This window comes from Tupaia chinensis, unplaced genomic scaffold, assembly GCF_000334495.1.
Source record: "Tupaia chinensis unplaced genomic scaffold, TupChi_1.0 Scaffold145870_1, whole genome shotgun sequence".
NCBI lineage: Eukaryota > Metazoa > Chordata > Mammalia > Scandentia > Tupaiidae > Tupaia > Tupaia belangeri.
Window position 1 is genome coordinate 1,943,958 of NW_006205727.1, and position 16,345 is coordinate 1,960,302.

Consider the following 16,345-nt stretch of genomic DNA (forward strand, 5'->3'; position numbering starts at 1 on the left):
TTATTTTGTCTTTGGTTGACATTTTTTATTTCAAAATCAAGCTCCCTTTAGACTAGCTAGTTAAGAGACATAACCTCTTTGTCAAGAATTTTATGTATTCAGTGCATAGTATTCCCTTGCTCATTGTCACTCATTTGACACCACCATAGTTTACCCCACGTTTCACAAAATAAAGACACATTCTAGCAGATTGGTTTTAACTGGAATCTATGTGCATTTTTTAACTGAAAAAGAGACTGCTATCCCAAACTTTAGTACACTTATAAAATTTGTGTATGTGAATAGTACATTATGATTTAAACAAATCTGTCCATTGGCTTGGACAGTGTCATAGAGTGGGCACACATACATTTATCTTTGTTCTTATTAGGAACAATTTGAAAATCAACCTCAGATTATCAAGCACATTGGCAACTCTTCTTGCAACCAGTCTTACTAAAATGCTTTTAGTATTGTTAAAATTGAACAAAATATTCAAAATCAGTTTTAGAACTTAACATCTTTTCTTGGTGGATGGTTACAATATTTTTCACTGCAACTAACATAAACTCAGTTAAGTTAAAGAGCAAAGTTGAGGTGGGAGTGATGATTATTAGGAATAAAATGGGTGTTCCATGGAATCCAAAGTGCAGGAATGAAGGCTTGGGGATGGCATTGAAATTAGATCCCCACACCACCCTGCTGTCTCCTATTTTGTTTCACCCTCTCTCTTCCATTCTCTCACCCCTTTCTCTTCTGTTCTCTTGCTGTAGACTTTGTTCCTCCATTCACAAAAGGTAAAAAGCATTATCAGTCATTGGGTTGTTTAACCTCCTAGAAAGAGATTGCCTTCTTTCTCTCTTTTTTGTCTTGGTTCTAAATTACCAGAAAAGGAAACAATTGGAAAGCAGCTGAATTGGATATCATTATACACATGTCCCAAAGGTTTATCCTTCAGCAAGAGGAAATTACTGGACAAGAGGAACTAGGTGAGACCTCAGGAAGTGAGCACTAGCTTGGGGTTAATTTATTTCCTTACCCTTGGAAATATGTAAGTTTACAAGTATCATCAGGTACATGGTCCAACCCATACTGAGCCATCAGTAATTATTTATTTACTGAATAAATTAATATAAAATAAGGTAGATGGTTAAATTCACACGACTGTCTTTTCCTGAGTGAAAAGAAGGTTTCTGTCCACTTTCTTCACATCATTGAAATCTAAAATAAAATTTCCTCAGTAAGAATAGGGAAAAATGATTGGAAATAGTGTTGAGAGTCACAGGGAAGAGAATAAGAGGTGAGTGAATTCATATCCAGAAGATGGAAGAGGAGGTGGAAAAGGAGAAAAGAATAATTATCAAATTGCTTTGAAGTAAAAAAAAAGTAAGATGTAGAAAAGCAGTCTCATTTGTCAGGGTTCTGTATTTTCTTATATACAGTGGACAAATGACGGTTTCTGGAAGTGAATTATTGTACTATGTTTCATTATTTTCATTGCACTATTTCTTATCTATGTTGACCTTTTACTACCATGAACACACCTTTACTGACACACACATTAAAATTGAACTAATTTTTTGAGCAGTAGAATCTTAGCCAAGTCTATAAATTACTATATGCCCTTCTTATTAGTCTGGAGAGAAGCATCATTATGTAGGGTAAATTAATTAATGTTGTCTGACGTAGCTTGCAGTTCACTTTTACAATAACATAACTCGATGGCAGTTTATTGTATATATTTTATTTGGAGAATTTTAAACACATTGAATGTTATTTAACATTAAAATGTGATTAAGTTAGATATGAAATTACTTTTGGGTACTTTTGGGTAATGTGTGACTCTCTGGATTCCTTTAAGGATTTATTGGGGTTGTCTTATCAGTGACCTAAGGATTTTAAAACTTTGTCCTTTCTGTTATTTTCTAATCACTTTAATAGAGATACATGAATTTTCTTGATTGTGTGTATTTAATTTAATTAGGAGAAGGTGAGCCCATTTTGAGATTTAAATTATTATTGTTGTTAATTATCTTTAGAGAGATTTTTGCTATAGAGTTTGTGCATTTGCCAGAGGGAAAAAGAGAGACAGAAAGCAATAAATCACCCCCCAATAATGATGGCCACACCATCCCTCCTCCTCCAGTCTCTATCAGGATCTTAGGCACACTCACACACTCACCCAGTGTGAATTGTAAGCCGCTGGTTCTGGGACTTAAACCGTGGCTGACTACAGGGGAGTCTAGCGACATAACGATTACACCATCTGCTAGTGCCAAAATTTAAATTATTAATGGATTTCATATTCTATACGTGTTTATGAAGTTCATCAAAATATAGACAAATAAAGAAATTAAACTAAGAAATAAATTTAGATTACAACCACAAAATTTATGTAACTTTAAAATTATTTTTGAGGCTGTATTGTTTTTCAACCTTGTAAACCTCTAAGTTTTGATGTTAACAGACAAACCAGAACATGTGGTTTGGCACTATCCATTTGAAGGGTCATAAAATAAATTTTCTTTCTTGTATTGTTTTTGCCAACAAATTAGTGCATTAAATTGTTTTGATATATAGTCTCACTTAAAGGACTCTTTTAAAAATATGATTCAATAGATTTCTAATAATTTCTTTTTTTTTATTAGTCAACTGACTTTTTTTTTGCGGGGGGGAGAGGTTTTTGCTACAGGGTGTGTGCGTTCACCAGGAAGACAGAGAGAGACAGAGAAACAGAAAGTGAGAAATCACCCCCAGAAGGATGGCCACGCTGCAATCCTTTCTCCTCCATTTTCCTCTTGGGATCTTGGGCATGCAAGCACCCATGCCCTGCGTGAGTTTTAAGCCACTGGGTCCAGGACTTGAACCACGGTCGACTACATGGGAGTTCAGTGACTTAGCCATTATGCTAACTGCTGGTCCCGTCAACTAACATATTTAAGATAAGTACATTTATAAATTAATTTTAAAAAGTCATGAGTGTATTCTTTATTTTGAATGGATTATATTTTGGTCTCTAACTTTTTATTCTATAAGAGGTAATAAAAATGATATAATGATATTCTAGCTTTCTTAGGAAATCATAATTACATGGCTTCAAATTTATCTTTGACTTTATTTTTCCTCTATCTTATATTGCAAATCCTTGTTTTTGCATTTTCTATTTTTATATTCTTCTTAGTTCAGCCTTCTTATCAGATGATTTAAGTAATTTTTATGTTAATCAGTTTACTGCTTAAACTCATTTAAATATTTATTTCATTTCTAAAACATACTATACACTGGACAAAGTTTTACCTGCCTAGAAAAAAGAAATATGACCTTTACTCTTATGAAATAAGTTTTATGGGCAATAAGGGTGATGTGAGCAAATCATTAAGATGCTCTGGTAAAATTATATATATAATGTAGAGATCTATTCAAAGTGTTATGGCAACATCAAGGAAGGGATGACTTTTGGAGAGAGTAGTAGGCGGTTTCTCAGTGAACAGGTTGAGTTAATACTCTCAGATGAGAAGATAGAAATGAGTTTCTAAACAAAGAGCATTGTGGGCAGTGATGATAAGGTGTGTCCTAGGCTGGTGGGATGTTGGTGATGTTGTTTTCCTGGTGGGGAGGAAGACCTGAAAGAAGATTGTGAAGTGAAAGGAGATGCATCTTAAAAAGTTGGCTTGGAGAGAATGATGGGTGTTCTAATCCATGATTTACCCTGTGACAGTGGAAACCACTATATTATTTTAGAACATGGTAGCCAGTAGACCAAAGGCTTACTATGCCTGTTTGAAGTAGTTGCACTGGAAGCTTTATGTCCTTTATTTCATGTGATCTTCCATGAAAGAGAGGTATTAATATTCCCACTAGATAGATAAAGAAGTAGATGACTATCAGAATTGATATTTTTTCCCTCAGGACATTGTGATGAAGGTGGGTTGCAAGCCTAGTTAATACTTTCTGGTTTAAGGATTTCTGCATCTCAGTATACCTCATTATTTCCCCAGACATCACCATAGTGGTATTAAAGGATCTTCAGTAAGGGGGAAATGGTCATAGGAAAATGAGCACCTATTACTTTAATTTCAGATTAGAGATGATTATGGACAGAATTAATACTTTGTTGGTGTTGATGACAGAAAAACAGAATGGATTTGAGAGATTTCCAGAAACCTTGATGATTGGGACCAGCAGTTAGCGTAATGGCTATGTCACTGAACTCCCATTTAGTCAACCACTGTTTGAGTCCCAGACCCAGTGGCTTAAACTCACACCGGGCACGTGTGCGTGTGTCCCCAAGATCCCAAGTTGACAATGGAGGAGAAGGAATTGCAGCATGGCCATGCCTCCTGGGGGGTGATTTCTCGCTTTCTGTCTCTCTGTCTCTCTCTGTCTTTCTGGCAAGTGCACACGTCCTATACCAAAACAAACAAACAAACAAAAAACCCTTTCCAAAAAAAAAAAAAAAAAGAAACCTTGATGATTAATCAAATATTAAGACTAAATGAGAAGGAATAATTGATGCAATACTAAGGTTTCTGTATCTAACACACATTTATTTTTTAGTGGGTGGAACCAAGGCAAAAAAAAAAAAAAAAGGAAGACAGAGTTTAGGTATAGGGAATATATTCACAGCCATGGTGGGTTTTCTCTTCCTACCCATGTCTTCCTTATAGAAAGAAGAGGGAACAAATGGCTAAAGTCGGGAAATTCAAATTAATATTTTAATATTGTTAGGTTCAGATACAGTTTTGATTACCTCAGTCTACTTCTAACAATTATACCATTTCTGACATTCCAGTGGACCTTGCCTCGCAGCTTTATACCCTAGTTCTGTCCTGGGATGTTCTTACACATGTATTGAGCTCCATCAAAGTCTTTCAAAAAGCAAGAACCAGAACGTTTGAGTAGCAACACTAAACTATGGTTATTTGAATAATAGTTGACTAGATGGAAACTATTAATCATTTTATTACAGACACAAGAGATTGGATAAAAAGCTAAAATACTAAATCTAGGTTTAATTCCTGACATGTTATGGTGACATATTTCTAGCTCATTGCTGTAAGAATACTTAGAGCTTTTGCTTTAGTTTCATTCTTTTGAATGCAGGTCTGTGCTCATGTAAGTAAACTTCTTACCCATGATTTACCTGTGTATGAAGCCCCCAATCTTGTTTATATTGCCTAAACATGGCTGAGAGAGACAGCTGCAACATTATGAATCCAGCTGGCCACAGATGGATCTTCACTGAAGCATTAATCCATATTGATTTGGTGATCTATGTTTATAGCTTCCTTAAACTTCCAGAGACTCAATCCCTAAATCACTGGCATAGACTGCCTCCAGTTACATGTGATAGACTGAAGTCAACTCGAACTTGTATTGCTAGCAAGACTCCCACCTGTAAGATTGAGTCATAAATGTTTCATAAATCTTGGTAGCTTATTTTGTTGAGCTGTTAGAGTAATTATTAACCTTTCTTAGATCTTGTATTTTGAAATTGCCACACATTTCTTATGGATTTGAGAGTTAAACTCTAAATGTCAAAAAAAGAAAAGAAAGAAACAAAACTGAAGTTAGAGCCTGAGAAAAATTCATTAGACTCTTTAAAAGCCATATTAATCATCAGTATTACATGGAAGGTTAGTAGAGCTGCAAGATTTTCTAGATATATGCATAGTGGAACTAACCAGATAAAGCACAAAAGAAAAAAAATAAAATGTATATGAATAGCTGGAATGATCACCTAAAGCATTAAACAAAACTACAGCTTTAATGAGACTCTAGCAAATAAAATCTAATTTTGAATTCCTTCCCCAAGCCACTGGATGTATGAAGAGTCCAATGTGATGTTCAAACTGGCTAAAATTGTTGATATAAACATATGCATGCCCTCTCTTTTGCAACCCAGTAAGAAATATTATTAAATGTTAACAAATGTACAAATCAGTGAAATAGCAGTTGTGAATTTTTATAAATGAAATGTGTGGGGAAAAAAGTTGTTTTAAGATCTTATAAATTTGGTTTCGTTTTTATATAAACTTATTCAAAAGTCTGTTTTATTTTTGTGGATAACAAAACCATCTTTAATAACAATAGTTCCAGAATTGGAGATGGATTTCTTCAGTGACTTAAAAATACTTTATAATTTCAATAGATAAATAACAAACATATAATCCATTGTGTTTTGTTTTGAAATTAATATAAAGTTTAATATTTTTTAATCATACAAGTATAATCATATGTTAAAAAACCAGAAGTTAAATTAAAAAAATCTTAGTGAAGAAAAATAGAGAAAAAAAAGGTATTTTTTTCTAGCTATCATTCATTAGTTATGTAATAATGATTGCACAAATTAGGTGATCTCTCTAAGTTCTAATTTTCACAGAGAAATTGCAAAATGGGAAAAATAATACTTAGGGGCTTTGACTATCAGATGAGAAAGTGAACATGTTTAATAAACAATAAGCATGGTTTTATTACTGATATTTAATGATCTCTTTTGTCTTTGAATCTCTCTCTGAGCTGTGAATACCATGAATTGGTGTTATAGCAAGCAAACAACAATTAGCTGTATAAAAAAGTGATAAAAGTAATTCTCTGATTGTTTTTATTTTGATAATAATTTAAACCATGCATATTTGAATCAATTTACATTGCTTCATTGTGTATAAATTTTTCTCCAATCTTGACATTATTCTGAACATTATTCAGGTTTAATATTTTACCTAAAACCGGTTGCTGCACCTTTTCAATAGTTCTGACTTGACAAAACTCAAAGTTAGCTCTTTTCTCCCCTTTCAAGTTACTGTAATTCAGGAATTGTTTCTGCTCTGTTCACCCTTGAGTGAGCATGAAATGATGGCTTTGCTGAGTTTTTCTGTTTGATTTTCAAAGCTGTCGTCAGTCTTACAGCACAAATATGAAATCCACATGGTAATTGGTAGAGCCACATTCGCTCTTCAAATGTAATTGAAACTGACCTGAACATCCTCAGAGCTCTTTTTAGCTTTGCAGATCTGTAAGCGTATGTGGCAAGACAAAAATAAGAAAGCTTGTCAAGTCCCTTTGCGTGTTGCTGAACCAGAAAGCTTTGACTATATGGCTCTCTGAGTCTGGACAATGTCTTGTGTGTTTGTTTCCACAGAGCATATATCATTACAGACTATATGGGCATCCGAAATGAAAGTTTCATGAAATTAGCTGCTGTAGGGACCTGGATGGGGGACTTTGTCACAGCTTGGATGGTAAGAAAATTTTAACTTAACCCATTTTCAAATAAACATCAGATGAAAGACATGTTCATAATGTTGGGAAGATACTGCTTTTGGTAGTTTAAAGAAAAGTAATTTTCTTTTCAGTGGAACAAATTTAGTTAGTACCTGTGGACATCAGGAAAAAAAGGAATTAGAATATTAATGATGAATTTCCACCGGGATACATACACACACACACACACACACACACACACAGACACACATACATACACACACACCCATGAAGGGTCTTCAGAAAGTTCACAGAGAATGCATATTATGGAAAAATTATGCATGGGTTTCAAATATTTTGTGCATTTAAATAAACTCATACTCTAATTTTATTTTTCTACAAACCTTTCAAAGTACCCTTGTATACATATATATATGTATGTATACATGTATATGTAAATATAAACATTCCTATGTATGCTTATGTATGTATAAATATCTATACGTATTTATATATATATATATACATATATATATATATATATATATATAAACACAAACACATACAAGTAACCTGACTATCCTAACATATACACATTCATAGATTAATAGACAATTATTTTCTGTGAAGTTCTAAATAATTTCGTTATATTTTTTTCAACATATATTTTTAGATAAAGAATGGGTTCTGGTCTGTTTCAGACCACATGAAACATTCATTAAGGACTTTAAAAATAGTTTTCTACATGTTTTTCTCATTGAATCTACTAACTTAATGGTAACTAAAAATTCTAAAAGTTGTATTAATATTTTTTGTGTATTAGTCTTTATTATAAACCTGCCACAAATAAACTGTATCTCACACTGAGTCATCTGTCAAGAGACCAACTTGGTTTTAAACCTTAGATTTATTAAACTTAGTTATAGGATGTTGACAAAAGGTCTAAGATTTACAAGAGAATCTCAGATTGCAGAGTGTAACTCCCACAAAAAAGGATTACTTTATTGACACCTTTCTTAAGCAAAATTATGATTAAATCTGTCAGCCCATTTATTTAAAATGGAAAAGCTCTACCCAAGGAATGATGATATGAACCTAAACAAATTTTGGGATGAGCATGTCTCTTTTGTCATGTCCTGCAGACTATAGATGGATCAACACATTGAATTCCTGCCATTTCTATTGATAGCTTTACTTCTTACCTAGAACAGGTGTTTTAGGGAAGAGGAAGCAATTTTAGCTTAACTGCTTCTACCAAAATCATCCTGAAAAGTATCAAGTCATCACAAAGGTTTTGTAGAGCCTATTTTTTCCCAATTTTAAATTTATTTTTCATTTTTAAATTACATTTTCTGATTTATATATAATAGTTACATGAATTTATGGGGTACAATGTGGTTTTTCAAAACATGTACATTGTGTAATGATCAACTTAGGACAATAAACAGATACCATCTCAACATCTATCATTGCTTTGTGTTGTGTACATTTGAGATCCACTCATCTGTTTTGAGGTGTACATTGAATTTTTACCAACTGTCATTACTCTACTGTGCTATAGTACTGTAGAACTCTTTCCTCTTATCTACCTATATTTTTTAATCTGTTGATTGATGAAGTTCTTCCCATCTTCCTCCTTTACACTTTTCACTTCTATACAGTTGGATCTTTTGACTTCTAGTAATGAGAATTAAGGTATTTGTCTGTCAGTTCTCAATTTATTTCACTGGCATTATTTCTTCCAGGTTCATCCATATTGCCTTAGGTGACTGGATTCCATTGTTTTCTATGGCTGAATGGTATTCTGTTGTGTATATAGAACACATTTTCTTTATCCATTATCTGTTTTGAGGCACTTACATTGATTCCATATCTTAGCTATTGTAAATAGTGATTACAGCCTATTTTTCAACCTCTCCTCTAACTTTTGTTGATTTTTAAGATGTTAACATAACAGATTACATAATGTATTTTATTCTATTTTTTTAAAAAATTTTACTCATGATAGAATGCATACACATGAGAGTGAGAAATTGAGAGAGAAAAGCACCCTCTCCAAAGATCAATCACACTGTGATTCTCTTCGTCCAGTCCTCCAGTCCCCCATATCTTGGGCACTTGTATACATGCCAAATGTGTTTTGGGCTAACCAGGCCAGGGATTCAAATGGTGCTAGCTATGTGGAATACTGCTTCTCTTGAACAATATGTCAGTGCTCTTTCTTGGAGCTGGCCTTCATTTTATTAACTTTAAAATCTGAACTTCAAAAATGTTTGATTTGTACGGGACTAGCAGTTAGTGTAATGGCTATGTTGCTGGACTCCCATGTAGTCGACTGCAGTTGGATTCTTGGATCCGGTGGCTTAAACTCACGCCAGATGTGTGTGCGTTTGTGCTCAAGATCCTGAAAGGAGAATGGAGGAGAAGGAATTGCGGCGTGGCCATCCCTCGGGGGGTGATTTCTCGCTTTCTGTCTCTCTGTCTTTCTGGTGAGTGCACACGCCCAATAACAAAAGCCTCTCAAAAAAAAAAGTTTCATTTGTAAACACTAGCAATAACAATTAGCATAGGCTGGATATTGAAACCAGTCAGCTTCCATTGGAGAAGTGTATTTAGAGGGAAATATATAGACCTTGAAAAATGTAATATTGAAACTTGAGGGCTTGTCTTTTGAAAAATGTCTACATTAATTGTGTATTATCATTTTGACTTCATTTATGGTGAATTTGATTCTTAAAATGGAAAGAAAAACAAGATCAAGAGTTCAGAAATTTCGGTTCTCTGACCTAACTACCTGTGATTTGGACTTTCATAAATAATATACAGCCATCATGGCACAAATTGCACATTTCTCAAATGGGACTAATAGTTCTGACCCATGTTTCATAATTTCTATAAAGACTAAATGTGTAGCTGTGTGACAGGACTGAAATGCTCAAGTGTAAGGTAGACAAAAGTGTTTCATTGTTGTTCACATTTGTGGACCTCTCACTGCCTGAATCTAGTTCCTTGATATGATGGCAAGCCACAGGTTGCCTAAACTTTCTGACTTGTGTACGAGGCCCCAAGTGTGAGTGTCACGCCTTATCCCAGGCCGGGGGTTCATAATGTCTTGAGTTTCTAGTGCTAGTGCTGTAGGAAACTACGATGGTCTGGTACATTCTTCCTGATTTGTCTAACACTGACCCTGACCCAAGTCAGGAAAGAAACAAAGACAAACAGGATCTAGGGCTCTGGAGTCTGTAGGATCCCATCAGCCATTTGATCTGCAAATCCTTTTCTTTCCAATATCGCATCATTTTTTGTTTGTGACCTAATTCCAAATAATTTCTCCCCAAACTTTCCCTCTAAAGAGTGCCTGCCTTTATTTACTGGGTTGCATTATTTGCTGTTTTTTAATAGACTTTTTTTCTTTCTTGCCATAAGGTGGGATCCAATTGTTAGGACATCCGTAAGAGAAAAATACCTGGTACAGCCTTGATCAAAGACCTTTAACCCTTGCTGGTTGGAATTTTACCATGTACTTGTCTGTTCTCATGTAGTTAAGAAAAATACAAATAATTCCACCCTTCAGCCTTTGGTTTTTGTTTCTCCCCAAGATCTGACTGGCCTTCATAGTTTTTCCTAAACTTGTGATTTTAATGTCTTCTTCTTTATTTTTGTTTTAATTTTTTTGGAGAGGTTTTTTTGCTATAGGGCACGTGTACTCACCAGAAAAACAGAAAGAGACTGAGAGACTGAAAGTGAGAAATTACCCCCCAGGGGGATGGCCCCACCGCAATTCCTTCTCCTTCATTCTCCTTTCGGGATCTTGGGCATGCATGCACACGCACCTGGCATGAGTTTAAGCCACCAGGTCTGGGAATCAAACCACGGTTGACCACATGGCAGTCCAGTGACATAGCCATTATGCTAACTGTGGCCCCTTTTATGCCTTCTTTTAAAAACATTTATTACCAGAAGACACATGCACTTGCCAGAGACAGAAAAAGAGAGAGAGTGAGGAAGAAAGTATCCCTTGATGGGTTGTAGTCACACCACAATCCATTTTCCTCCATATCGCTATCCCTTTAGTATTTTGGGGTTTCATAGACTTGTGCTCAGCATACTTTAAAAGCCACTGAGGCTGGCATTCAAACTGTCATCAATTGTGTGGCATCCAGTTTCTGATGCACAGGTTTAACTGATACTATACTACTGGGCTAGCCATAATGCCCACTATTCCTATTAGCTACCCTGAGTTACTTCCTGTGTCATGGGTTACTACTATACCACAAAACTTGGATGACATGGAGATTCAGGAAAACTGTTCTTGGTTTAACCCACAGTATCATTTCACTTGATCTAACCTGTGGGACCTCTCATCTTCTTTCTGTAAACTAGGGGACAAGCCAAAGTCTCTCTCTGCTTATGTTAGATGAGTCCTTTTCCCATGAGACACAGGGTAGATATGGCAGAAGAAATCTGGAGCTCTCTTAGTTTGCAAGTGCAGTCACTCAGGGAGGGTTTCTGGAGCACATCATTTCTATTCACTGCCTGGGCAGTAAGTTTTCATATAAATATTTATATGACCACATATGTGGGCATTGATAACATTTGAAAAATATTATTTTTACCCATGAAAGGAGTCTAAGATAGGCTTGACCTTCATCTGCCTATAGAATTCTCTCCATAATATGAATTTTAATGACTGAGGTGGCTATCATAGAAAAGCAAGTGACTTTTTACGTTAACAAAGTGTGCATTTTAATGTATTTCTGATATGGGGCGTTTTTTTCTTTTATGGAAATAATTCAAAACTTTTCCATGGTTTTAAAAGGCATATACAGACTAATGTGACCCAAAGACAAGGCTGGTATTAACCAATCTGGGAAATATCTTTGGGCTTCACACTACTGAGTGTGAAGCTCTAGTAGATTCAAGTTCTTAGGCAATCCTGACTTTTCAGGCTCTGCAGTATGCCTCGTGCAGAGAACAAAAAATAAATAAGGATACTACTTTTTGTTGTTGTTAAATAGTTCTTTTAAAACTAGAACAAAATAAATCAATGAAGTGATGAACTATGTAATCCAGCATCGAGCTGGTCTTGCCCTTGGCAGGAGCAGAGAAGAGCTCTGGCATGAAGACGTGCCTGAAACACGGGTGCTCTCATGCAGCATTGTTCCCCTGTGTCTGTCTGTGCCCATGCTCTGTGCCACCATGTGAGGAGAGGAGGAGAGTCAGCCAGCCCCACAACCCATTGCTCCAGCTTTGTCATCATTACTTACACTTCTGATGAGGTATAAGATGGAAAGAACTTCTGAAAACATCGGGATGGCACTTCTGCCCCTCACTTAACGCCAGAAAGAAAAAAAAAAAAAACCACATTTCTGTTTATCGATACCTTCCCCCTTTCTCTGTCTCTGTTATATCTTCTAGTAGTTGCTATTCTCTTTCAACAGTAAATAATACAGTGCTTAGAATGATAGGGACATTATACTTCAGTATTGAGGTTCTCATTGGAAGAGAAAGATACAAATGAGATGAGTTTAGTCATGACCTAGTAAGAGAATTCTGATGGTAAACACTAAAGCCATAAACATCTTTCATCCTAAAAACCATATGTTGTGTATAACCATTCCCAAATCTACAAGTTGTTGTTTAGCTTTGACATATCATTCCCATAGATACAATTGTCTGTGGGTCCTTGCGTACATGTATGTGCCTCTAGTAGCAAAGGTTCTAACATGAAGAGATGTGGACACACAAAACAATTTAACTGTAGATCAATTGAGTTTACCTAATTTCAGGTGTGTATAGTGACCATTTGTTTTTAAAATTGTATATGATACTAATGGGCTTTTATTTTCTTGGAGCTTGGAGTTTCATTAGAGCTAGACCAGCTTAGTCAATAGTCATATGGAAACAACTTTGGATTAATAAAACATAAGCTTTGTAGTTGGATTATAATGAGTAATAAAATATTAAAATTTTCTCTTTTGAGACTCTAGCAAGAATATGATTTTAGGAAAATAATGTTCTTTTAGAAATTTTGTCCTTCTATTTTAACTGTGCCCATTCTATTTATAAATGCTATCTATACAAATATTTGAATGATAAATCTTGCCTTCTTGTTTTTCACACATATTCTATTTTTTCACAGAAACTTTATGATTAATGTTTATATGCACTATTATCTTTGTTTCAAAAGTCCATGTTATTGTAAGAGTGAAGGTTGAAAACTCTCCTTCCCTTGAGTAGAAGCTTCCTGAAGGGAATCACATTAATCATGTTCACAGTTGCTTTCCTAGCATTCAGCCCAGACACAGGTGCAAAAATAGGTGCTCAAGAACTATTCATTGAAAGAACAAATACTTCATAAGGGCACGTAAGAACTAAGATTTTTAAAATTTTCTTCTAGTTCAGTTTTGTGAATTTTTATTGTAAAGTGGAAATTCTAGAATGCTTGAAAGATGAGGGGAAGAGAGCTATGTTGTTCAGGGTACGTAGATACCATTTCTGCTTCCTCCTGTACCGTTCTGCACCACCGTATGTACTTAGGCTAAATTTGTTTTGTAACCAGGAGGACAGTTCTTGTGTACACCCTTCATTGAAAGTAATAGGTTGTCAGTGTAATTCTACCAGAATGGTTGTCCATGTAATTCTACCAGAATTCTACCAGAATGGTGCCCTTAAGTATAAAGGACGAAGAGTATATAGCAAAGACTGAACTTCCCAGATCTTTCCCAGATCATTTCTAGAGTCATCATTATTGCCGCCAGTGTCATAATGCTGCTTCCAGCTCTAAGTAAAAGAAAGCTGGGTTGACCTACATTCCTTCAGTCATTTGAGCAAGAAGAGATGATTACTTAAGGTAGAAAACTGGTTAATCTGCAGTGGGAAGAGAGTTAAAGAGTGGCATATACTTGAGAGTAATTTATACTCTTTCTTGTTCAGTATTTATTTACAAATATGGGACAGAATTGAGACAAGAGCTACTTCTACAGTATTTACAGTATCTGAGAATAAAGTATTCCTTCTAGCTTAACTATAAAATATACCAGGGTGAGGTGTTTTTTTTTTTTTGTCACATCATGTTTATTGCTAACTACTAAGGAAGGGGTTTGAATATCAGTGCCATTTTTACTTCATCAAATTAAAGATAGCTTGTTTAGTTTACTTTTTTTTAGCAGATACATATTATTTTTTGACGTCCATAAATGCTAAGTTTGTCAACATTACATCTAGCTTGTTATTCTGCTTAGAATGGGATTTGGTAGTTCATGTTATGGTCAATGCCAGTTTTCTAATTACTTATCTTCCACCTGATATTTCAAGATGACAGAATAAAAATCATAATCGAATGTGATATAGTACATGGAATAAAGTAGGTATAACAACTTTACTGAACTTCCTATTAGAAAGAATTTAACTAGGCAACATGGAATACAAAGGCAGAGTTAGCAAACTCATGGAATCAGTGTATATTTCAAATGAAAGGATGAAAACCAGATATTTAACCATGGGAGCTGTACCAAAAAGCTGAACAGCATTGTAAGATTTTCTCTTTTGGTATCTCTCTCTCTGTTTGTTCATGGAAGCTACTTTATAACTTTAACCTATGTCTTGATTAGTTAACCCATTCTCAGTAAATTTGTTTGTTGCATTTTATTACTTTATAAAGTACGAATAGAGGCTAGATCAAACATTTAATTTAGTAATACACTATCTTTCTACAAAGATTCTGTCTTATGTGAGATTCCTAGGAAATAAGTATGCATCAGGGACTTGGGTGCATGTGCTTTCCTGAGGAAGTACTCTTCAGGGAAAGCTGTCAGGAGATAAAGAAATGGGAAGGAGAAGAAGGAAAGGGAAAGTAAATAAGTGGTCATATGGTCACAGGTAAAGTCTGCCCTTGGCCTGATCAGGGTGTGTGGCCTGGTTTGGGGAATGGAGTGTTCCAAGAGCTGAAAAGGATCTGGATGGAGCACCAACGTGGACTACTATACAGGCAGAATACTTTATGGTAGTCAGTAATCTACTGAGGACAGTAGATTGAATGACAGCCATAATTGCCAAAAGACATTGCCAGTTTGTGTGATCATCTGATTGAAGAAAAGAGCATAAGAAAGGAATTATTTTTCACATTCTCTTTATTCATTAGTAAATTTAGAGGGAACTAAATGTGGTCATTTTGCTTTTGCATGTATAAATATTTTAATGTCTCTATAAATATTTTAGCTTTGTGTTTTATGTTCCTTCAGAATAATAAGTTCTCACTCAAAAATTAATAAGTCAGAACAGTATAACCTTCTGTAGGCCGATAGCATCACAAATGGTGACCAAGAGTCTCAATTTTCCAGACTTGTGCATTTTAAAAAGTATAAATAGAATATGATGTAAAATTAAAAAGGATTCTAGGTAAAAAAGATTGTAGATATTTAAGAGTAAAAGCACAAAATCTGGCTTTTGCTATAAGTCTCCTAACTTTAATGTCTATCAAAACTGTCAAACATTTTCATAATATGTAATGGATATATTGTATATAATTTATATTCATTTATTAAAAAATTATGGAATATGTTATAGTAAGAAAATGAAAGGCACCTGGGAAAAGGTATTGAATTGAACTATACGAGGACATGAAAGACACTGAGTACATCTCTTATAGATAGACATTTCCACTAGAGGCAGGTGATGCTCACTTTTCATCTTTTCAACTCCCAACTAAGTTTTAGCTTCTTTCAGTTCCATTATACTTGATTTCTTTTAGTTGATTTATACTTTCTCAAGGCAAGTATCCCCTTTGTCCACATGATTTTTGATTTTTCTTTCATAATGGTTCATACCTTATAAAGTGCAGTTTATCCATCCTTTACTTAAAGAAGTTTAAATATAAGCCAGAGGACATTGATGGTTGATATTTTTTTTCTCTGAAAGCAGTGATATAGTGAAACAAGTGCTAATGGTCAATATGAGCTCAGATTAGAACTTTAGGCCAGCCGCGGTAATGCAGCAGTAACACAATGCTCAGTGATTATGGTGACACTTGGGCAGGTCCTGGGTCTATTCTTGAAGTTTCCCTAAATGTGCTGGGTGTGCTCATATACCCACGGCCCTAGCTGGCTGAGGCTAGGGGTGGATTCCAGCCTGGGATCTCCCTTTTGGGAGTGCCTGACTCTTT

General features: G+C 35.0%; 1 protein-coding gene across 1 annotated transcript in view; it reads left to right on the plus strand.

The window, feature by feature from the left end:
- Positions 1-16,345, plus strand: part of TMEM117 (transmembrane protein 117) — a 524,240-nt gene that overhangs the window by 277,474 nt on the left and 230,421 nt on the right. The window contains exon 4 of the mRNA XM_006168553.3: positions 7,121-7,220. Within this exon, the coding sequence (XP_006168615.1) occupies positions 7,121-7,220 (100 nt within the window). The remainder of the gene's footprint in view (positions 1-7,120; positions 7,221-16,345) is intronic.